Genomic DNA, 24021 nt, shown 5'->3' on the forward strand with positions numbered 1-24021 from the left:
GAAATTTATGAGCAATCTACACAGTACTGTCCGTAAAGAACCATTAACATCAAACAGCAGGGGGCAGCTTTATCAATTTGTAGTGTCTAATCTGCTTCACCAAAAAAAAGAAGAACGTCCCACAGGGTCGTGTAATTAGTCCACTGTTGTATAGTGTTATGATTAATGATGTGTTTTCACGGGTAGGTGGGGATGTAGGGAGAGCACTGTTTGCTGATGATGTGGCGCTATGGAAGAGGGGTAGGGACTTAGCACATGTAGTGGATAAAGGACAGGAGGCTATAGATGTGGGGGTTGAGTGGGGCTATGAGTGGGGGAGCAGGTTTTCAGTAGATAAGACGCAGACAGTGTTCTTCACTAGGAAGAGGGATGTGGGTGGTGAGAAGCTTAGGATGTATGGTAGGGAGCTAGAGAGAGTGGGGTCCGTTAAGTATTTGGGAGTAGTTTTTGATAGTAAGTTGACTTGGGTGGAGCACATTAGGAGGGTTGAGGGCAGGTGAAGGAAAGTGATAAATGTGATGAGGTGTTTGTCAGGTAGGGACTGGGGGGCTAGCTGTGCGGCACTGAAGTCAATTTGTATTTCAATGGTGAGGTTGGCACTAGATTATGGGTGTATAGTGTATGGGTCGGCTGCTAAGTGTCACTTGCGGGTTCTGGATGTGGTATACAATAAGGCACTGAGGGTGTGTTGTGGGGCACTAGGGACGACACTGGTGGCAGCACTGCAGGTGGAGATGGGTGAGATGCCCCTGGAGCTAAGAAGGAAGCAGTTAATGGTGAGGTATTGGGCTAACCTGCAGGGTCACTCAAGGGTGCATCCGACCAAGAGTGTGTTGGATGAGTGTTGTGAGTATGGTAGGGGGACACAGGGAGCACTTTGAGAGGATAGGGAATGTACTGGCTAGGGAGCTAGGAGTAGGGCACATTAGGGTGAGTCAAGCAGTGGTGTACCCAGAGATGGCACCATGGAGGATGGAGTGGCCAAAGGTGGACTGGTGTTTGTTGGAGTTGAGGAGGAAGGGGGAGGGGGAGGACTTGGTTAGGGCTCACAACAAGTGTATGAGAAGTGTGGATGGTGGATGGGAGAAGGAATATACTGATGGATCGAGGGCGGAGTCTGGGGAGACAGGATTTGGGGTGGCAGTACCAGGTAGAGGGATATGGATTAGTAGGCGCACGACAGATGGGCTGGGGGTTTACACAGTGGAGATGGTAGCGGTGCTGGTGGCACTGAGGTGGGTGGAGTGTACACAGGTGGGGAGGGTGGTGGTCTGCTCAGATTCAGCAGCAGTCCTAACTAGCATTAAGTCATTTCACTTGGGTAGTCGTCAGGATGTTTTGTACCAGGTTCTTCAGGCAGTCACGAGGATAGTTCAGCGGGGGGGTCAGGTTAGGTTTTTATGGGTGCCAGCACATGTGGGGGTGGAGGGGAATGAGAAGGCAGATGAGTTGGCAAAGGGGGCGTTGGTGAAGAGGACGGTGGAGATGAATGTGAGGGTCAGTAGGGCTGAGGTGAAGGTGATAGTGAGGGAGAGGGTGATGGACATGTGGCAGGGAAGGTGGGACAAAGAGAAGAAGGGTAGGCACTTTTATAGGGTTCAGAGGAGTGTGCAGGCTAGAGGGTGTAGGGGTGGAGGTGGGCAGAGGAGGGAGGAAGTAGTGAAGGTGAGGCTGAGGATGGGACACTGTGGGCTGAACGGGACTTTGAAGGTGTTAGGGAAGCACGACACAGGGCTGTGTGAGGGCTGTGGTGAGGAAGAGTCAGTAGAGCACGTACTTCTGAGGTGTGGCAGGTATGAGGTGGAGAGGGGGGTGATGAGGGACAGATGGGGGAACATGGGGAAGGGTGAGATCAGTCTGGAGGGAGTTCTGAGGATGGCGGATAGGGAGAATGTTAAGGAATTTTTTAGATTATTTGAGGGATACAGGACTGTATGATAGGATTTAGGTATAGGGATTATGTGTAGGATTTAGAGGTAGGATTTAGTTGTCGGTGTTAGAAGTAGGGAAAGATGGTGTTCCGTGGTGGGACACAAGAGGGCGGTAATGCTCCATCTTGTTGGTTGCCAACCGCCATAAAACAGAAGAAGAAGAAGAAGAAGCCCAAGAAGGAGAAGAAAGAAGAACGTCATGACGTATTTGCTTACGTATCCGCCTGGCGCAAAAATTCAAACCAAGGAAGGAAGAGTCGTTTGTTGTGGTCGTCTGTGCCTTATAACGAGACATAGAAAATTTACGTCGGTTTGGAGACTTTTCAAGGTATATCAATTTGGACAAAATCTACTTCTGTTTGACTTTATGAGCATCAGTAAACCAAGAACAGCCGCAAACCCTGAACAGATCGCGAATGTTAACATGCTAGATGCTAGCACTGGTACGCTAAGCAGCGTTTAGCTAAACAATGTCGTGAAGAGATAGGTTCTTGCTTTGATTTGCTCCGTAGAAAATGTTTTATTCTGTGTGACAACATTACATTTGATGTCATTCACTTAGTCATGCATACAGTCCGCGTTATTATTCTGCTAGAGTCCTTTTGTTTATGTGAACGTCGCTTGATAGTTTATAAAAAATTAACATTAAATGTACCGTTTAAGTGAAAGTTATGTACTTTTAACACTTTATTTTATTAAGTTTGGGAAGAAAATATCAAAGATATGTTTCGAATACAAGTTTCATTTACATGAGGGATAATTACCTCTATATAGCAAGGTTGATTTGACATTAAATGATCTGTGAGCCATTTAACTTTATTAACATACACAACAAAAAACATGACGGCCAGTTCCTACATTGAACAGCGGTTTGACATTGTAGCGTGTAATAGGTTTGCATTTTAAATAACTAACGAATGTTGAACATTAAACAAACATCATCCCCATGTCATATTTCTGTCTCCAGTGAATATGAGTGCAGCATCCACGCCTGTCTCCAGGGTACGTCCAGGATGGACACCATCCTCCTTGAAAAACAAGGGCTTTTCTCCTGCAGCCTGCAGCACGCCGCCACTGGCAGCCTTTCCTGGCAACGACGATGAGCAGGAGAGGCGCCAGCGCAGACGGTCAAGAGTCATTGACCTTCAATCTGCTACAGACTCATCCTTCAATGACTCAGGAGCTCACAGGTAGATTGAAGTAACACTGGAACAGTTTACAAAGCCATGTTGTCAACTTTGTCTTTGATGGTAGCAGCCGCTTTTTGTTTTAATTAAATTTAGGTAGACCATGTCTGTCCACCCTGCATCTGTGTGTCTTTAGAGTTTTTAAGACAATCCCATGTTTGTATGCAGCAGTGCTGGCACTCCTGCTGCTGTGCCCAAGTTGTCCAATGCACAGATTTCAGAGCATTACTCCACCTGCATCAAACTCTCCACTGAGAATGTAAGTAAATGTCGATGTGCGCACATAAATGACCGAGAAATTGCTTTGTGTTCATGCTGGGTGTGATCACTCATGATTCTCTTTTTCTTCTTTTTGATAGAAAATTACAACCAAGAATGCCTTTGGGCTGCATCTCATTGATTACATGGCTGATATTCTCAAACAGAAAGATTCAGAAGTCACAAACTTCAAGGTATGTGGCACTATGTTTACTGGTCACCATCCTGTGTTAGGGCCCTTTTTTAAGTTTATTCTTTTTTTCCCATCCATTTAAAATTTTCTCTGAATTCTTTGTTTTTATAATTTAAGCTCATTTTGTCATCATGTGTAATCATTTCCATCTGTACCATGGGGAGTTAGTTACTCATGCTGAGTTAACCTGATCAAAGCTGCTGGGGGGATGGATATAGAAGTCTGTGAGATCAATGTGGCTGTTAAAAAAATAATTGGAAATGTCTTTGTCACATATCTGTACATTTTCTATGAAGAAGAATGTGTGAATAATAACCAATTAACCCATCGTGCGTGTGTGTTTCTTCCTAAAGGTAGCAGCAGGCACTTTGGATGCCAGTACAAAGATATATGCTGTGCGGGTGGATGCTGTTCATGCTGATGCCTACAAAGTGCTTGGTGGTCTGGGTGCTGAGACCAAACCAGGAGAGGGTGAGGACCTCCGTGCAGTAATATGCTTGTTGTTGCTGGTTTATTCATTGATGTTGGCGCTCTCCCAGCTGGTTTTTATATACACATGAATGATCTTTCTCTTAAACAAACAAACAATATATTGCCTCCGACATCAAATCAGCCTAGAAGTTGATAGCTGGTGAATCCATAATATAAATATGTCTGATCAAAAATCTGAAATCTTTTCAAAAGTTGCATTGTATGTATGCCTGCATCCCAGTTCACTGCCATCATTTACACATAAAGTTATTTTGTATTCTTTTAATTTGACCTACATTTCATTTTTTTAAACAGTGAAATGGCATTGTTGATTTTGTGACTTGGAAGAGTTCCAGCAGCTTTAATAATTTCAATTTGCTATTTTTTCTTCTCTCATGCACAACTAAATTATTTTGAAATTGAAAATTTTCATAAGGCAAGGCAAGGCAATTTTATTTGTAGAGCCCGTTTTCACAAACAGTTTGTCTCAAAGCGCTTTACATGGCATCATAACAACATCCTCTGCCCTTAGACCTCACATCGACTGCGCATAAGCAGCCCTAAGTATTGTTTTCTTATGAATTGGAAAACGTTTCCGCCAAAAGTTTACATTTTATTTGGACTGTATAAACACCTGTTTGAATTCAGCTACTTTTCTGAAATTTCCCTCTTTTTTTCTTCTTCCTCAACTTTTTCTGTGCAAATTCAGATCACGGTCCAAATGAAGAACAGGGAGATGAAGATGCTGAGGTGACCGCCAAGCAGCCAAAGAGGAAAAGGCCTCCCAAGAGGACAGTGGAACAGAACCTGAGCAACATCAATAGCACAGAGTCTGAGAGGAGGTGTGAGGTATGCTGTCGTCTTCCTCCTGAACTCACACACGGATCAAGTAGAAATGTTTAATTATCTTTCTTGCCTCCAAAGTAAAATGCACTCTTATCTTTTCTCTTTACAACAAATATTCCAAAGATAGTGTTTTAAAGGGCTTCCATAGTATTAATGATAATAATAATAATAATGATAATAATAATAATACAATTTTTAATCAAAGCAAATTTGCCTCATTCCAAAATCTGGGTCTGCTAACCCTTTCCCTTTCTTTCTCAAGACTGAGATATTGTATATTAAAAGTAGCGAGTGTCTTCATGTCATAGATGAGCATTGTTCCCGCACCTCTATCATCAATAAACATAACATAATCAGCTTATATTTTCCAACTGATTAGTGAATGTTGATACGATCAGGTGTAAGAATGGTTCCCTAAACTCTCGCCTTCTTTGTTCCTCGTACATGATGCAGCTCTGTCATCACGTTTGTGTGTCAACTGTCCTTCTGTCCAGGTGGACCCCATGTTTCATCGGATGGCCTCCTCCTTCGATGAGAGCAGCACTGCTGGTGTTTTCCTGTCTGTTCTCTTCAGTGAGAGCAGTCGCTGTGAGCTGTTGTTCCCTTCTGACATGACCCTCCTGCAGTCCAAGCCCTCCCACTCTCCCCCACCTCTGCTGATGGTCCCCGCAGCCCCATTCATGGGTACTAAACCCCACTTTTCTTCCTGTTACCAAGCGGAAAATGTTACTTTTTGTTTAAAATTTGTTTGTGTCTTTTATTCATTTACTATAATGCTTTATTTTTATTTATGCTAAGACAAAAGGACATGTGTAAGTGAGACATCTTGGGATCTTACACTGGCTGAGATGACTGTCAGGATTCTGCCTGGATAGCGTTGATGCTCTGGCATCAGTCCTCGGTGTCACATATTTAATTTAAGTCATGTGTCTCACTTGAGCCGATGGTGGTTCCCATCTTTCTCTTTTATTTTGCCAGCCGGACTGAAGCGTTCCCAAGAGAAGAGTTCCATCTGCCCGTCACTGCAGGACTTCTCCTTCACTAGCTGGAACCCTGAGCAGGTCAGGGATTTAAAAAAAAACAACAACAACACAATATCAATATACAGTTTGCATGTATAAATATTAGTAACACTTCCTTAATGGAGTGATTGATGGAAAATTAAATGAATTCAAAGTGCAGAAGGACATAAATCAATTCTGTTGCACAAAAAGAAGCCAAGCGTGCACCCTTTCAGTTTCTTCAACAACCTCATTACAAGTGGCAAAGTGCAAACTTAGTGAATAGTTACACAATCAGAAAGTCATATTTCGAATCCCTGTGGAGTCAGAAAGTTGGTACAAATGTCAGCTCAAAAGAACATCAGCTCAAGTCATGATCAGTAATCATCTATCAACTTAACTGAATGTTTAATCGGGCTATGTTTTTCAGCTTCGCCTGTGTCTCGCTATACACTGTTCCAGGCGTGTTAGCGAACTTAGTGTGAAGCAGACGTTTAGAAACAACAATCGTGTTCATCCTCACATTGAAGCTTATTAACTGCACAAGTTGCACCTGCAGTGAGTGTCTGATCCCAGCAGAGGTCCATCTGACATCTGTCTTCTTTCAGACCACAAATCAACTCATGGAGAAGATGAAGCAGGGCGAACACGTGTTTGATGTCAATGCTGAGCCTGAGCCTGAACCTGAGGAAGATGACGACAATGACTTTGACGCAGACTACGAGGAGGGACTGGGTGACTGTGAGGAGGGGGCCAGAGAGCACAAAGAAGGTTGTGAGTCCTCTGGCTCTGGAAAAGGACGGTGAGAGCAGTAGAGCCATTTGTTCATCTTTGGCTAGTAGAGAACTCAATGTGTTAAACTGACAGACTTATTGGAGGTTAATTAATATGATAGACCCTGAGATTATTGATATGATTGATGCAATGAATACTGCTATATGCATTGCAAAATCAAGGTTGCCTCTCATTTTCCTGTATGAATGTTTTGTTGCGTGTCTGTACTGCTGATCTAGGGACGTGATTCCCATCGGAGAGGGAGACATCGCCACAATGTGTCTGCAGCTGTCCTCTCAGCCCAGGGAGTATTCCTACTTTAGCCCCAGGACGATGGCTACGTGGGCGGGGCCTGGCTACTGGCAGTTCAAGCCAAAGCATAAGTGTGAGTGAAATTACTTGTTAAACAAATGACATCCACATTTCTCTCACACAAAGTTGCAGTCTCTGTCTTAAAAGTATCATCTCTGAGTTACCTGCTTGAGCTGCTTTTGTGGTCACAGTTTTCAAAATCTGAAGTTTACCTCATCAGCAGTACGATGATGCAGATCATTACCATAGTTTGCTGGAGTGTATGCATCAATGTGATGATCATTTTTCAACCCTTTGTATATGTCAGTATATACATGTCTCATCTCTGCAGCATTATATGATGCTTTCACATTTCCTGTAGCAGCAGGGGTGGTTTGAGGATATTCCCCGTAACCATCTTCTGTCTGATTTGATGCTCATCGTCTCTTTCAGTGGACCATTTGCCTGACAAGGAGACGCGTAAAAGGAAGCCCAAGAAGACGTTTGAAATAGACTTTGACGCTGATATCAACTTTGACACCTACTTCCGCACCACAAGGGTAACTTAAGCTTTGTGTGTGTGTGTGTGTGTGTGTGTGTGTCCGTGTGTGAAAATATATAATGTCAGCTGCTGAGTAATGACAATAAATCGCAACTAAACACGTGACTGCAAAAAAGTGACAATTTTAAGTTTGATCGGGTTGATCACAGTCGGTTCTACGGGCGGGAAATTTCTTTTTCCTCCCAATGAAACTTCTTTTAAATTCAGTGTTCATTTTCCACGTCTTAACAAACTAATGATAATATGTTTGTTTTTTTAAATGCTTCTTTGCTATCTGATCAAAAAGTTGCATTTATTATAATTTGACTTTTTGTCATCCCTATAAGTGGTCACTGGATTTGAAGTGATTGGTTCTGTTGTATAGTGAGCAAAAACACTTCTTTATATCTTTGGAGTAGTGATGCGTGAGTTACAGTTCAAACTGCAGGTCGTAAAAATTCACATTTTGAATCGTAGCATACTGGTCATGGCTGCGAGGTGATACCGTAAACTTGCTCATGGGGAATATATCAGTTAAGCAATATTCTCCAACAGATGGAGAAACTAGACAATGCTTAATTTTAACTTAGGAATATAGTTGAACTTAAGAATATATATATTCACTGTCAACATTAACTGGTATTTCATCCCCACAATCACTAATGTACATCAATAACCTTTTTTATTCTAAATCAAATGAGGCAGTCATAATTGTTTTGTCTCCTGGTCAGGGTTCAAAAAGAGCACCAGCCACTAGCCAGATGCTGGAAAAATGATGACCGTTGCTTGTAAATTAGCTTAGTGGCAGTTAAAGTTTGAACATTTGTTAAAGTTTGGGGTTAAAATTGGCAAACATTGACGAATTGTCAACTGTACAAAATTAAGAAACAAAGTGAAACTATAAATTATTTGTTGGGGGGGGGGGGGGAGTAATTCTGTAGTTTATTCTTCCCAGCTGTATTTAGAGTGATAAAATAAAAGTGAATATAAAGTCTTGCTGGGCTATACATTTCTTACTTAAATACCCAAGTAGTGCTTGAATCTCTTAAATCTTTATCCGGTCATGTTAACGAGATTACTGACGGTTTTCTTTTTGCCAGTTTCTTTATAGAACAGCTTTAGTTCTATTTATACTCTCCAGTTGAGTCTGGTGCTTCAACACATATGGTAGGAACAAAGGTGCTTATTGATGCAGTTGCCATAGCAATACTTGTGCAGCACTTGAGGAATTATTATTGATGTGGCTGTGTCAGAGCTGGTAGGTCTGGGCGACTTTACTGCCCTCACCTCCTCAAGGTAATGAATATTATGTATGTAACTGAGCTCGCAATGATAGTTCTACCTGCTGTTAATATCCCAGGCACAAACGTTCTGACTCTTATCTCAAAATTAATTACATTTAGAATAACAGGATACAGCTGAAAAGTAATAAAATAAATAAAATGGTGAACTACAGGTTCTTTCACCTGAACTGAAGTTGACACTCTGTGCTTTCCCCTCACAGGCTGCCACCACCCTCAGCAAGTCTGCCCTCAGTGCGAGCAGCAAGAAAACAACGCTGCCAGCAGACTTCCAGTATGCCCCTGAGACGCTCTCCCAGCTCAGCCTCAAACCCTCCGTGTCGGTGAGGCCTCGCTGACGGGGGGGTGGTACTCAAACATGAATTTGATCTTATTTTGACAACCAAACACATGTAAAAGCACAACACTCCTTGAATGGTGATCAAGATAATGAAGTTTGTTAACATTTGACAAAATTGTCATAGGAGAGTGTTTTTGGTTTTGCCTCGCTAGATGTGTCAAGAAGCACAGAAGAGGCTGTCTGGGGAGCTCGGGGAGGGCATCGGCGACTACAACTACAACAACGCCAACGACACCGCCAACTTCTGTCCAGGACTTCAGGTGTGGCACCTAAAGTTTTATTTACTATTCCAGGTAGTAAAATAATGAACGACAATGTTGGCATTTCAGGACGTGTGGCTGTTGGTAGTGATCATATCTTGATTTTACAATCCTTATGCCGCATGTAGACAACTCTTACATCAATGGGATGTTTTATGTTTGACATTTATTTCAGTGAAATTTGAACTAGAATGAGTAATCATGTCGAAATGTTAACCAACTATCATTAGTGACTAATATTATTTTTTTAATCTTCCAGGGTGGTGACAGTGATGATGACGTCGAAGGGTTTGTCGGTTGTGACGATACACAGTCTTCGGGCGAGGGTATACCTCTGCCTTCACAAGATCAAGGCATCTCCACCTATGGGGAGGAGGACCTTGTCCCTGAACCACACAGGGTGCGTAACACAACATCTTAGACAAGGATAATAACACCGTGTATGCACTTGTCTTGTGTGCTGTAGAGTAGCAGCTGCAGTGGAGGCTGCTTTTTGTTGTCTTAACACAGGAAATACAACTTCATGTGCAAAATGCTGCATAATAAAGTTCTTAATCCTAACTTTGACTACACATGAGTTTTTCTCTGCAATTTTCCACCCTTTCAATTTCACTTTTCATTTAGGTCAACAAAATTGAGATCAACTATGCCAAGACTGCCAAGAAAATGGACATGAAGAGACTGAAGACCAGTATGTGGTCTCTTCTAACAGACAGCCCAGAAAAACCCACCAAGGTAAAGATGCTGGCCAAACAATATATACTGTACAGAAGGTTGTAAATGAATCACTTTAAGGTTTTGGAATCCATGGTCATTTCCTCCAAACTTTGGAGATGTAGCAGTAAGTTTCTCTGTTTGCCTTGATTTGTGCAAGTCTGTGTATCAGTTAAGTCTTCATTCTCTTTGCAGGAGGTGGAGACTGTGACACCAGAGGTGTGTGGGGACAAAGTCTTCAGTCAAACCACAAAGATGCTGCTGCAAAGGTGAGGGGACCCCCATCCCAGCATCCCTGCATTAGCACAGTGCTAATGACAACAATTAATGAGTGGCACTCACTTGAAGAGAATTACATGCAAGTTTACGCATCTGCACACATTATGTTTTACGATTTCACTCGTCTTTAAATCCCATTTAAGAAGGGCACGTTAGTGAGTGGTTGGATCCCTTTGAGACTGGCATATACATTATTTGAAACCGTCCTTGAACCAGAATTCAAAACTGCAACTTTGTAAAAAACAAATACAACATTTGAATTGTGATTTTACTGTGTGTCTCTCTCCGATGGTCCAGGCTGCCCAGCACGATGGCTCAGAACCTGTCAGTTCCTCTTGCATTTGTGGCCTTGCTTCATCTTGCTAATGAAAAGGTGAGTGTTTGTCACACAAGCTGCGGCCAATAATTTGAGGTACATAAGTATGTTCAAATGTTATGGAAATCAGTTGGCCTACCACACTCACAGCCACGCCTACAGTCAATTTAGAGTATCAATCAGCCTCGTCCCCCCTTGATGTCTTTGGACTGTGGGAGGAAGCTGGAGTACCAGAGAGAACCCACACAGGAACAGGGAGAACATGCAGACTCCACACAGATAGATCCCGGGCTCAAGCCTGGAACCTTCTTGCTGTAAGGCGACGGTGCTTCAAATACTTCCCTCTATAGTCTTTTTTTTTTTTCTTTTTTCTTTTTCCCCTGGCCACCCTGGAGAGGGCTTTCCTCTAAAATGGGGGCTGTTTCCTGCTGACAGAAGGCACTTTTGCAAGCTACTTTAATTGGCTCGGGAGTTCTTATGTTGGAAAACCGCCTTCAGTTTAGTTTCCAGCCCACAAATATTCACCCACTGCTGCCAATATCGTTTCCAGCAGCAAGTACCTTGTTGTTAGCCAAGTGCTCATAAATTTACTGAATGCTAACAGGCCCCTGCTACATGAGAAAGTCAGCAACATCATAGATAAAATACAGGGTTTGTACATGGATGTGTTCAAAACCAGTAGTGTCATTATCAGCTTATGCTGCCCCCAGGTGGCTAAAAAATGACATTAAACCAGCTGTGTTTTTAAAGCCTGTCAATTTACCACAGCCTTAAAACTAAATGGAGCAACAAAAGTTAAGGCAACTTGAAATGTTTTACTCACCTGCATACATGCTAAAAGTTGCCAACTACCATTAGTGACTGGGATATGTTTGGTTTTTCTCTCTTGAACAGAATTTGGAGCTACAGAAAGTTGATGACATGTCAGATATCATCATCAGGCAAGGCCACTGAGGAGAAATGGATAACTGCGGCTCTTCTATGCTTCTATTGAACCCCGATCCCCTCCTGTTGTCTTTGTTCTGTAAGGTTTCCCTGTGACCGTTTTTTCTCCAGGTTGTGTTTCTAGCAGTTTTCTGAGGAAAAACTGTAATAAGAAACTGTTAAAGTCAAATCTGCCTTTATTCATTGAGTAGTGTTTTAAACATTTGTCTTTTATTCTGTATTTACTGAACATTTGTCTTTTATTCTATTCTTTACTCTTGTTGCTTATTATGTAGATAAATGAAATGTTTAACGGCCGCGCACACAAAAAAAATGTATATTTTGAAATGAAATAAAAGCCTGTTTTCTAAACTGTGTTGTAGAAATGAACTTAAAACATCTAAAGTTTTAATGGCAGTTAAAACTTCATTTCCAAAACTGCAGTGCATAATATTTCTTGTGTATAAAAATTCCCTCTCAGGCTAATTGCTTTCTTAAAGGTTCATAATGGTTTAGGTTATTTTTAACTTTGTGTGATTGATAGCCTGTAGCAACTGTTGTCTGACAACAGCTAATGAACAGTATTCAGGCCTCACTGCCAACTTCCCAGAGAGAAGGGGAACCGGTTGGTCAGGGCTGGAGCTGCTAGCTGGGTGGGACTCAGTGTGACAGCGCGGCAAGAGCCAGAGTCTTCTCTTTGTATTCCTCTGTTGAGGATAAGTTAGGAAAATTATCGCTAAAGCGACACACGCGCGATGAGCCCTTCCACCATAAATCATGTCCTACACTTTTGAAAACGTGCATAATGGTTCTTTGAATGAAACCTTTTAGAATGGAATGTTCCTGCCAAGGTATGTTCTCATCAGTCCACCTGCAGGACATCTGACTGGGAAATTAAAATGTAAATATGGATGATGTGGAAAAAGTAAACTGAATTATTTAATGAGAAATGTCCAGTGGGGCCTTGGATAATTAAAAAAAAAAGCTGTTTAGAGCTGTTTCAGTATTTGGGGGAAATTATACAACGTCATATTTTAAAACTATTTAGCACAAACATAACGGTATAAAGTCACACTGGAGGCTGGAAGTTGCAGTGTATCACTATTCTCAGTCATGGATCAGTCAAGAAAAAGGCTCTCATCAGTTGTCGCAATCAGAGTTTTGATTATTATTGATGGGTTTTTGATAATCTACCAGGTTCAGTGGGTTCAGATCACATTGACTTCAGGAAGTTTGACGGACAATAAAATGACAGTGACATTGCACGTTGATTTACGTCACATTTTAAGTAGGTGCGATAACCATTAAAGATCTTAAAGAGATTAATTTTTTGTTTGTGTGCTTTTACTGTTGCTGAAAGTTTCCCAATCAAATCTATGAGGGTGTGGCTTATTTTATTAAGTACATTTGATTCAATGGTATATGTGAAAAGATAAACATTAATCAGTATCTGCTGAAGAGTCCATCCATTTTCTTCCACTTATCCTGTTGAGGGTCAAGGGGGGGCCTGGAGCCTATCCTAGGGGCTTTCAGGCAAGAGGCAGGTTTCACCAGTCCATCGCAGGGCCAACACAGATAGACAGACAACCATTCACACTCACAGTCAAATTAGAGCGTCCAATTAGCCACAGGGAGAACAAGCAAACTCCACACAGAAAGATCCCGTACCCGAGCCGGGACTTTTAATCTAGAACCTTCTTGCTGTGAGGTAACAGCGCTAACCACAACACCACAGTGACCCCCTGAATCAAAATTACGAACACGCCTCGATCGGACGAACGCAGTAAAATACAAGAGCCGTGCAAATTTATCTTCCAGAGAACTATACGGTTTTGATAAACTGCAACGGTCATTTTTGTAGGCTGGGACTCGTGGTACTTTTGAATATCATTGAGATTTTCCAAATATTTTATCAACCCTGATCCATTTGTATATGATGGACAAAATATTCGGGTATTCAGGCCGCTTTCACACCTGTTGTGGTATTTCAGCCGCCAATAATGCACGTACTGAGCAACAGGGTCATCTTTAATGACCAGGGCCCTCAGCCAGCATACCATGGGAACACCTTGGTATGATGCCGTCATGGGAAGACGGTAGAGTCGCATCAAGTTGCATGCTTTCTCAACCTTACCGGAAATGGGGGGACAACCATCAAAATAAAAGCGAGTCATTGTCATGATGTGTGGAGAAGGGCCAAACTACACTCATTCAGTGTGCAACATATGAGGGGGGGAAAGCTTCCCTTTAAGCAATGATACTCAGTTAATTAATTCATGTTTCAAAACGCAATTTTAAAACGTATTTTGAATATTTAACCGAGTACTCATGTAAAACACTTTTCGATTCGAATTTACTCTTCTCATACAAAGTACGTTAAAAATTTTCACTCTGAAAATACACCACGCTAAACGCAACAATCAATATGCTTTATTTAACAAAAGAAACGCACTTGAGGAAGTGTGTGTGCGTGTGCGTTGTTGTCACTTTGACACTTGAAGCCAAAGAATTAACTTTGAAGGAAAGAAAAAAAAAACAACAACCAGGAAGTTAAACAGAGGAGGAAACGTCTTCACGGCGGTCCAACATCAGACGATCAAGTTTTTAAAAGTTAAAGTGATTTGAATAAAAGCGGATACATCAAAGAAACTCGATTTATCGGGTTTCGGTCGAAGAGCTTCGTTTCCAACAAGATGGACATTGATCCGGTAGGTGATCGTGTTGTGTTTTTGTTTAAAAAGCCTCCTTCGCCGACTCCATGTTACAGATGACATGCAACAGGTGTACTTCCGGACAATACAACTTATATTTCGATTAAAAGAATATATTCGATCGGCTCATCACCTTTTCATTTGGTAATTTATGTCGAGGAAAGTTCGTTCAACAAAATGGCCTGAAGTACAACCCCAGGCTCCCAGTGTTCATCTTCTCTAGGTCTCAGTGGAGAAAACGGTTGTCCTGTTTTAAACTAATTCCAAATCCGAGATATTATTTATTTCACTTTAAGGTGGCGGATAACCGATTGAGGTTGACATTCAGTTGCAATCCAAGTTAAAATTTCCAGCAGCACAAACCCCAACACAAGGCTACCTCTAAATAGGCAGGTAATGATGATGTTGTTGTTGTTGTTTTTTAAAGTTCATTACATGTAAGTTTTGATCATCCTGAAAGATACAAAATAAAAATGTTAAGATAAATGCGACTAAAGCTTTTGGATGAACATTGGAGTCTCTGGAGTGCCTTGCAGGCTTTCATCGAATTGAATGAAAAAATTAAATTTCTAAATCCAAACTGACAGACTTGAGTCAGAACAGTGTTGAAGTGGTTCTCCCGCTCTGGTTTATTGCATTGTAGAGGTCTTTAATGAACTGAAGACGAGCATCACTCCCACATGATTATAAACTGAAAAGAGTCTCATCCTCGAAGCTTTTCCTGAAACATTTTATATTCCCCCAAAAAACTCATCAGTTGGGTGCTTTTTTTTTGTTTTCCTTCCATGTTGTCGTCTCAAATGTCTCAAACAAATCGTACGAAAGTCATAAAATCTCACTCTTGAGTGTTCCTTATAGGAACCTCTTAGATGATGTGACCTCTCAGGTTTTAAGAAATCACCTTCCTGGTCCGGTCCAAGTTTTGAACTTCAACTGTACTGACTCAAGTCTGCTGAGGGTAAGAGTTGGAGCCCGTCACCTGCCATCAGGCTGTGTTCAGACGCTTTGACATAAGAATGTTGAGCGAATGACATCACTCAACACACCTGAAGGATCCTTCTTCCTTGCTGTCAGGTAGCGCCAGGCAAAAACCTCGATTTGATCAATGAATCCATGTTAATCATCTGGAACCAGTCCAGCAACCCACCAGTGTTGGGGCTGCGTGTTGGGTTCGGTTCCAGTGCTTCATGTAATATTGTGGTACCAGTCTCCATATCTTCCAAATGCAAAAAGTGTTTTCCTTGGCAGTAACTGGTGAGCAATGGGAGATAGAGCATTAGTTACTTGATGGATTACCAATTTGACCTGGAAGTAAAGTCTGTTTGGGAAACGCTGGGGTGAAGGTGTGTAAGAGTGGACTCGAGGAGACACGCAGGACTCTGAGCTGTGGTACAGTGCTGTCAAAATCAGGTCATCTGTGAGTTGAAAACTGTTGTGGGAGGAAATAGGTTTTCTGTTGTTTGAGGAGGTGGAACTCGTCAGTTTATGTAGTACTCTTCTACCTCAGTGGTGCTCAAAGAAACGGCGTTAAACTGTTGCCTGATTCGCTCTCATGGTTGGCTGCCGTGCAAGCGGCCATCATCAGGAGTTATGGGTTTCTGAACTTGCTCAAGGACACTTCAGCATGGTCTTTTGGCGACCCTCGGTTTCTTGATGGCTACTAGAGATGTCTAGCCTACACACGCTTGTAGAGAAGTGCACATCCAAGGGGAGAGTTAAACCAGCAGCTAGTGGTCCTGCGGAGTGAAGTGAGGAGGAGCGACTGCACAGGGTCCTTTGTGGCCCCAGGATGACGCAGGATTAGACGATATTTGACCATTTTGTGTCTACTGGTAAGGATTTGGCGTGACCTCATGATCTCACGTGATTGTTAACCTCCCAGTTTTCGTGTGATCTTACTAATCGAGCTATGAGCAGGAATGGAAACAAGAATGAAGTTCAAAATGCAAAGCAAGAGGAAGTTGTTTTTTGTTTATTTCCTGATGTCTTTTTTGTTGTTGCAGATGATGATGCAATGATAATGTAATGCAGTATTCAGGGTTCCTCCAGATCTGTTGTAGTGTGTGTGTGTGTGTGTGTGTGTGTGTGTGTCAAATGTTCATGTGCACTTAAAGATTAGGGTCATACCTTTTGACTAGATCGGGATATGCAAGGATTTGTGCTAAAAGACAAATGAATCTCATCCAAACCGTGTCTGAGCCCTTCTTCCTTCCGTGTGTTAGGTTGACGAGGTGTTTTATCTGTCAGGACTTTGTTTGCTTACGACCTAAATCACATTCTTGACTGGGCTGAAGAACACATTTTTTTGGGTTCCAACAGTTCAAATATTTGAATAGTTGCCTTTTATAATGCTGGGCTGTGTCTGTATGCCTCTTTCTGTGAAAGTCGATACTTGAAAGCTGTCAGCCGTTCAGTGGGTCTCACTGGAAGACCCGGTGGTGGTGCGCAGGACACAGTCTGAGTCTGAGACGTATAATGAGGAGCGAGCGGGCGCAGATGGTTGGGAAAACAATAACATAACATTCTTCACCATCAAAAGCAGATGAGTAGAAGTCTGCCAAGATAGGTGAATTAGATGATGGCTGTATGAACCCACCGCAATGAAAAAGGATGGCGTGAAGGAAAGAGAAGCCGTTAAAGGATATTAAGCAAGAAGGGAGGTGGTGGAAGCATGAGAGAAAAAAAAGAGCAAATGAAGCAGCAAACCTGCTCTGTTTCCTAGAGACAGCTTTGTTTATGGTCTGGTGGAGGCTCATGAGACTCCAGGGTTACTGCGTGTACACTCACACGTGCTTTGAAATCCCATCATAACCATGTGAGGTCACAGCCTTTTACTTCCAGTTGAGTGTAGAAACTCTGCAGTGGATCTGAGATGTTACAATAACGGTCACATACAGCAGCCGCAGGACTGGAAAGACTCTTAAAGCCACACGCAGTTCTCATGCGTGTTGTTTGCCATCACACGCCTGATAATGACTCATTTAATTTATTGAAGGTTCTGGTTGCGGAAATGGAACGGAAGGCAAATAGGAGGGAATGGAAATAACACTCAGGACTTTGACAGGGTGTCACATGGTGAAAAACATCCAAAGTTAAACAAACTGATAGAAAAGTGTGTTGAATTTGAGGAGTAAGACGATGCTGGACATTAATATGTTATGATTTTAGACCTTATAGTTAACTTATACAAAGATCAAATATCCAACTGACGCTTTAGTACCTCAGGAGATCATATTTCGCTGCTGAGCTGCAGCACTTGAACGAGAGTAGACCTACGATCCGGACCGTGTCATTCTTTGGCCGTCTGTACTTCTGTTAGCTGGTAGATGGAACATCCACATTTATCAGGAGATCAGTGTCAGATCACTTCAGCGCTCTGCTGCAGTAGGAAGTCAGGCCACAGTCCCTGTCTGTCGCTTCTCTGAGAAAATAAAACAAATGCTGGTCGTTAGTTCAAACCAAGATGAACAGGTCGACAGCGAGCATCACCAACCACTAGACTACCGAGAAAACTGCAATCAAGTAATACTAATTAGGACCTTAAGCATGGCATGATGTGAGAGGAAAAATAAGCATCATTGGGAATATGTAGAGTAAATTAAAATGTCCTGGGCATAGCCCATGATAGATATTGCAGTATTGACATCAGTAAATATTGTACTATTATCTCTATGAAAAGAATCACATTTTGCACATATTGAAAAACGTGTGAAAGTTGTGAATAAGAATAAGTTACGACTTTAGGTAGCATTTTTTCAGTGAAAACACTTCCAAAAATAATTGAATTTGAAGTCAGAGAACTTTGCTTCACAAATATCTGCGTATTACAGTGTACATTGTTGGAACTGAGATGATTGGCATAGTTAACACAGATTTCCTTAAGTGCAATTCATGAAGTCTCTGAAACTGTTCACCTGCAAACTCCACACTGCTCTGTGCTTGTTAAGTGTATCGTGGTCAATGTGGACGTGCTTTTCTCCTGTCTCAGTTATTTTTGAATTAACAGGTCAAACGGTGTTGACTATATTTCATGCAGTAGACATCGCCTAACTTTTGTGACATGAAGCTGATATTCAGAAGTCTACATGGCAACTTGACATCATTCTGCTCTTCTCTGCTGTGTTCCAGGAGCGAGACGACATGGGGGCTGTGCCAGAGCCAGTAGACAAGGTGCAGTCTCTGAGGGATCAGGTAGATGGAGTGAAAAACATCATGACGCAGAATGTGGACAGAATCCTGGCCCGGGGAGAGAGGCTGGACGACCTCATGGGCAAGTCAGAGGACCTGCAAGCAGGGGTCAGTGTGTTCATCATCTCACCAGTGATATAAATCTAGTTTAAGTTGTGGGAAATAACTAAAGAGGATGGTACTCTGTGACCAGGGTGATTACCATCAGCTAAACCAGTGGAACCAGTCAGCAGAGGCAGCTTCGCGTCATTATGTCGCACAGATGAACTGAAGTCGGAATTATGCTCTTCCATGGAGCCATTGCCCCAGTTTTTTTCTCATGATAAAATGCCTGGCTGGATAGTTTAGACACTTGGAAAACATGTTGATGAAGTCACAGCAGGAAAAAGAGGAGGTAAAAGGAAAACCATGAACAACCTCTCAACTCCACTGAAACAGAACGCCAAACTAACCAGTAGTCATGACCGCGTAACGAGCCGTGTGAACGGCAAACGCCGAAACTCACCGTTGTAGTTACTGAACCATGTCACGATAAAGGAGGAGAAGGACGTGAACTACAGGAATGAGGACGCACGGTTCTTAACGTGTACTCATGGTAAATGAATGTGCACCGTAGGAAAACCTCTGTAAATAAGGGTGAGTTTAAAAAGACAAAAAAACATATATCTTGAAAGGGATCTTAAAGAAACTAACCTCACCTTTAAAATCATAACAGTGCACACAAGCACAGCAACAAGGCCAGAGCACAAAGCAGCAGAAGAACAAAACTATTCACTAAATATGACATCTTGTTTTTGTTAAGTTTGAATGAGTAATTTTGTCTCCAAATTCACTGAAGAACAGAAACAATCTGATGCTGATATCCAGGACATATCAGGCCTCATTTTGTCATTGTCTTGTTCTTACTAGGACGAGGAATCACATAAAAATCTCGAGACATTATTCACAGTAACACATCCTGTGATTAAAGCATTACGTCTTCACCCAGCAAGTATGCTGATCCTTTCAAGTACTCACCCATAGGTGTGTTGAACTTGCAGGGATGTTTCTACCCCACATGAGTTTGCGGTGACTCCGTGATTCCAGAAGAGCCGCGTATGTTTGGCTTTGAGCTGGCGGTGACAGACGACTAACAACAGCAAAACTGTCCAAAAACAACTGCTTCCCGTCAACTGCGTCGTCTACTTATGGCGCTGTCTTCAAGGGCGTAGATTTAGGGGGATTTACAGGGTACAAGTCCCCCCCCAATATTTACAAAAGGTGAATTTGTCCCCCCAAAAAATACCATGAATGATAACTACTTCACCAAAATAGGCTTTTATAATAGCACAAAGGCTCTAAACAGTCATATTATGCGTTAGATATAGCTTAAATGGTTTTCAGAAAATTCATACACCCCTCTTTTGGAACATACAATTTTTGTCGCTTGGCCCACCTTTTCCAATCTCCCCCTGCACTTCGCTTTGGCGAGCAGTCAGGTCTGGCTACTATATGGAGTAGGAGACAGAGCTACCCATCTGATGATGTAAGTTTTGAATTCCCTCAGAAATCCTTCAAAAAGTCCATAAATCCAACTCTCCTTTGTAAAAAATTGCACCAAGAATCGTTTGCAACCATCCATGGAAAGATTAGACCTCCCATTTTTTTGTTATGACCCAATTTTAATAATCGCAATTCTGTAAACACTCACTGACTCACTGAGACACTGAAACAGATGGACCGAACGTTAGCTAGCTACAGTAAAGTTACCGGTACTTATTTGAGTGTTTTTACAAAATCCGATGTAATAAATCAGAAGGATTTTTGCTTCAAAGTGATCAGACTTGGTTACCCTCTGTGTTGGAGTAACATAGCTAAGTTAGCTAGTTAGACTAACGTTAACTAGCTTAACCCGGTTTTGGGTAGCCCTGTCAGTGCATTGCCTGGGCTACCTTGTCACAAGCTGTTGTTGGTAACTGCGTGAGTTTACCACCGACGGCTATCTTGTAACGTCTCACTACTGTTACAAATGGCAGTTTGTCTTTTTTTCAATAGACCTACAAATGGTAACACTAATAGTGCAGTGAGTGAGTGTGCACATACGATACGGTAGATTTGTGTGCGCATACCAGGAGTGGCAGGATTGAATCCCGGCGGCGCGCCTGATAAAAGGGAAAATGGGTGTCTAAAAATCCACCAGAATGCAGGAAATTAAATGTATGAAACTCAACATTTTCTGGGGGACCCCCAGACCCCCCGCCTAATTTTTAGTACCCCCTAATACTCAAGTGAAAGCGTCTTTATCCAGCCAGACACTCAGTGATCCAAAAGAAGACTTTGATTTTAGCGTAAAACAAATGATGACACTTGTGGTTTGGTGCAGCTGTGAAGGAGTGTGAACAAATTTGACAGCTTTGTGCAAGCCAGTCGCACTCATTGACTGTTTCACTGAACCTCAAGTGTCTTTTAACAAGACAGCTGTGCTGTTGATGGTAGTCCATCAACATAATGTGACTCATGGTTTCTTGCATTCCAAAGTCACCAAGAACTTGTGCACGGGAGAAACCTCTTCAAGACCTAACAGTGTGTACTGTACAGTGTGTGTTGTACGTCGCTTTGGACAAAAGCGTCTGCTAAATGAAATTGTAGGATTGTTGAATTGTACTCAAAAGGCAAATTACACTTCTTAAGTGAAGAAATGATTTAATGACAAGATTAGAATGCTAGTCGACTGATTGGAAGTAGAGGCCCCGTGCACAGCTCTGTCGGCTCTTGATTCTTGGTGCAGATGAAGACCGGAAACAAATTCAAAAAATGGACTCATTGTCGGCAAGAAATCTGAATTTGTTCCTCTTTAATTAAAGAGGAACTGATTGAGGCTTCTAGCGTGAGATGAATCTACTTTTTGAATTAATTAAAATACCATTATTGAGTTGCAGTTTTTTGGTCGGCATGGCCGGTACAATGGCATGGCCAGCTTTTGGGTGGTATGGCAGTGGTAGAGTGGCCGTCTAGCAACTGGAGGGTCGCTGGTTCGATCCTCACTTCCCCCCAGTGACCGTGTCCAAGTATCCTTGAACAGGATATGAATAAGCGGCATAGAATGGAGTGGTTAGTGGAATCCTTTTTTTTTAAACTTCATTAAAAACATTTCAATTTAAGTGGTTTTTACTTGTCAATCTGCGAATCTGTGATACTACGACATCTTTCTTCGTGTTTGTCAAATGAATAGCAGCACAGCTGAGGTAAACCTGTTGCTGAAGCCTCAAAGATGTGTTTTCGAGCACAAATTTGTTCTTGTCAAAATTTATATATTCTTTTTAAACCCTCAATTTAGTTTTCCAGCCAGGAGGTAAAGCCTGGCAGTATTTTCCGACTCCTCACTCCTGACTGCTGTTGTGCACCTCTGTAAGACTACACATCTTTACAATTCTGACTAAGAGGAGCAAGGACTTGGTTGCCATCAGGTTTTGCCTTGTGCCTGTAAGACTAAGCAGAGTTTTATTAAAAAAAAAAAGTGTGGAAGAGCATTTCATGATTGAGGCCACATAAAATAATGGCCCGAGTAACCTGGACTAGGTTACCACTGTTAGTCGTCAACCTGTTAAACTCAACAACACATATTTGGATTCCCTTTGTTACTTACCTTTGTTCATTTTTGGCTCTTCTTGTGTTTTGTTAGAACAATAAAAACTGGTACTGAATTCTCGTGCACTCTGCGTTCCTGCTCTAATTGAACTATGTGCATTAATGTATCTATCCTGGCGAAATAGATCAGAGTGTAACACTACAGGTGTGTCCCATCTGTCCTCTCAGGCTCAGCACTTCAAGCAGACTTCCCAGAAAGTGGCCCGCTCCTACTGGTGGAAGAACGTCAAACTGGTCGTGGTCATCGTGGTGGTTGTCCTCATCATCGTCCTCATCATCATCCTGCTGGCGACCGGAGTCATTCCTGTCAGTGCCCCTGTGCCTCCTATAGTCACTCCCACCATCAAACCAGTCAATCCCTGAGAGTACAAAAAAAGACCTAATGAAAAAAAATCTTTAACACGCACGCACGCGCGCGCGCGCACACACACACACACACACACACACACACACACACACACACACACACACACACACACCCTCCTATTGCACAGTATACCTTGTGAATCCTTTATCACTTCTGAGATTCATTTGCTAATGGTAACTTCAATTCTTCTGGTAGTGGAAGTCAAATATTTCCTTTCGTTTTAGGAACTTTAATAGCTCATCAAAGCCTTTAAAACAAAATGCAGATGCTTTTTGTTGTATTTGTTAGAGGACTTTTAACCAAATTCTCTTGTAGCACGTCTGCTTTTCCACTTACTGTTCTACCAACAACGGTTACTTGGCTCTGGTGCAGAGGAATCCAGAATGTGGATTCTTGCAGTCTCTCACCAGACAACGTTATCACTCATGTGCACCTTTACAAAAGACAGTTTCTGTAGTTTGAAATGAAAAATGCAGTGTCATCAGTGAGGCTTTAAATTTGCACCAAACATTAATCTAAACTACTTTAGGTCAGTATATTTTTAAAGATTTAAATATGTGTTTTGTGCTTCACTTTTGTTCTTTTTTTTTTTTTTGCTGTCGTTCTTAATTAAAGGGTTAGCATTGCATCGAAATTATATTATTGTTAGATGGTTATTGAACATAATTCACTCAGCAGTGCTGTAGTTCTTTCTACTCTGCTTGAATAATAAAACTAAAATAATGAATTAAAGAATGTCAGAGTTCAAAAGATTTTGCAGTAATCAGACGTGAAACCAACGAGCTGTGTCTGGTTTTTCTAGTTAAATGTTAATGTTGATTTGCAGCATCATCAGCCTCTTTCGCGCTTCCTCGCTGGGTTTTAACTTGAGAAATATCGCAGTTTAGGAGCTTTCTGCCTCACTCTTTGTCTTTAACTGAAGAGTCGAATAAGCTTTTGGATCAAAAAGCGCTCCACAGTGAGGTTAAATCAGCAGAGGTAGCTGTTAATTTGAACTCTTCAATTGAGAGATTATGTACCACCCCGTCTACAGCTCCCCTTGCTGGGCTCATGTCAACCCAAAAATTCCAAAATGTGGAGTAGTGCAGAGAACAGTTCATCTGTACACCCCCTGGAGGTACCGTGGTTACTAGTTAAGCATTAAAGAGGTCAATATAACTGCCGTTGTAAGGCTGTATATAGTTAACACGTTCTCACCTGTATGTGCGATCTTCCTGCAGTAAATAAATGAATGTTCCTCTTCTTTAGGCAATTTATTTAATGCTTTATCGTTGGTGTGCTGTCTTTTTTTAATCTAACAATCTAACGGAAGCTGTATATAAACTTGTAATAATTAATCGTATGTATGACACAATTGACATCCTGATATTAATCAGTTGATAGAAGTAGGTAGAAAATAAACTGTTGGAACAAATTCTTCATTTTTTTTAAACATGCCTCTGGGGAAACTGTTTTCTTAACTTTATCACATCCTCACCAACTTCTGTACTTTTTGAGGCCA

At 41.9% G+C, this 24021-nt stretch overlaps 2 protein-coding genes across 4 annotated transcripts; both read left to right on the forward strand.

The window, feature by feature from the left end:
* The first annotated feature begins 2142 nt into the window (after positions 1–2142).
* Positions 2143–11985, forward strand: ncaph (non-SMC condensin I complex, subunit H). 2 transcript variants are annotated; one of them, XM_086205458.1, is made up of 18 exons: positions 2143–2259; positions 2899–3121; positions 3287–3377; positions 3478–3570; positions 3923–4040; positions 4750–4889; positions 5381–5570; positions 5865–5947; positions 6496–6689; positions 6901–7046; positions 7406–7512; positions 8998–9117; positions 9287–9394; positions 9654–9794; positions 10019–10129; positions 10304–10377; positions 10685–10760; positions 11598–11985. In XM_086205458.1, exons 2-18 carry the CDS (start codon positions 2904–2906, stop codon positions 11655–11657), a joined length of 2070 nt encoding a protein of 689 aa, XP_086061584.1. In that variant the 5' UTR covers positions 2143–2259; positions 2899–2903; the 3' UTR covers positions 11658–11985. The 2 variants fall into 2 exon arrangements, with proteins under 2 accessions (XP_086061584.1, XP_086061585.1); XM_086205459.1 differs by having other exon boundaries at positions 3290–3377.
* A 2131-nt stretch (positions 11986–14116) lies between these two features.
* Positions 14117–22646, forward strand: vamp8 (vesicle-associated membrane protein 8 (endobrevin)). 2 transcript variants are annotated; one of them, XR_015116613.1, is made up of 4 exons: positions 14117–14335; positions 18467–18634; positions 22322–22571; positions 22606–22646. XR_015116613.1 is itself a non-coding variant. In XM_086207163.1 (3 exons), exons 1-3 carry the CDS (start codon positions 14321–14323, stop codon positions 22514–22516), a joined length of 378 nt encoding a protein of 125 aa, XP_086063289.1. In that variant the 5' UTR covers positions 14118–14320; the 3' UTR covers positions 22517–22646. The 2 variants fall into 2 exon arrangements, 1 of the variants encoding a protein (XP_086063289.1); XM_086207163.1 differs by having other exon boundaries at positions 14118–14335; positions 22322–22646.
* The last annotated feature ends 1375 nt before the right edge of the window (positions 22647–24021 follow it).

Source organism: Aulostomus chinensis, chromosome 6 (genome assembly GCF_037954235.1).
Source record: "Aulostomus chinensis isolate RoL2024-O1b breed Wild chromosome 6, RoL_Achi_v1.0, whole genome shotgun sequence".
Lineage (NCBI taxonomy): Eukaryota > Metazoa > Chordata > Actinopteri > Syngnathiformes > Aulostomidae > Aulostomus > Aulostomus chinensis.

Excerpts from the sequence above, each read along its gene's own strand:
- ncaph (XM_086205458.1), top strand. The coding sequence starts at position 2,904 with ATGAGTGCAGCATCCACGCCTGTCTCCAGGGTACGTCCAGGATGGACA. Across the intron at positions 5,948-6,495 it reads CTAGCTGGAACCCTGAGCAG|ACCACAAATCAACTCATGGA; the intron begins GTCAGGGATTTA and ends GTCTTCTTTCAG. Across the intron at positions 6,690-6,900 it reads TCTGGCTCTGGAAAAGGACG|GGACGTGATTCCCATCGGAG; the intron begins GTGAGAGCAGTA and ends CTGCTGATCTAG.
- vamp8 (XM_086207163.1), top strand. Across the intron at positions 18,635-22,321 it reads CAGAGGACCTGCAAGCAGGG|GCTCAGCACTTCAAGCAGAC; the intron begins GTCAGTGTGTTC and ends CTGTCCTCTCAG.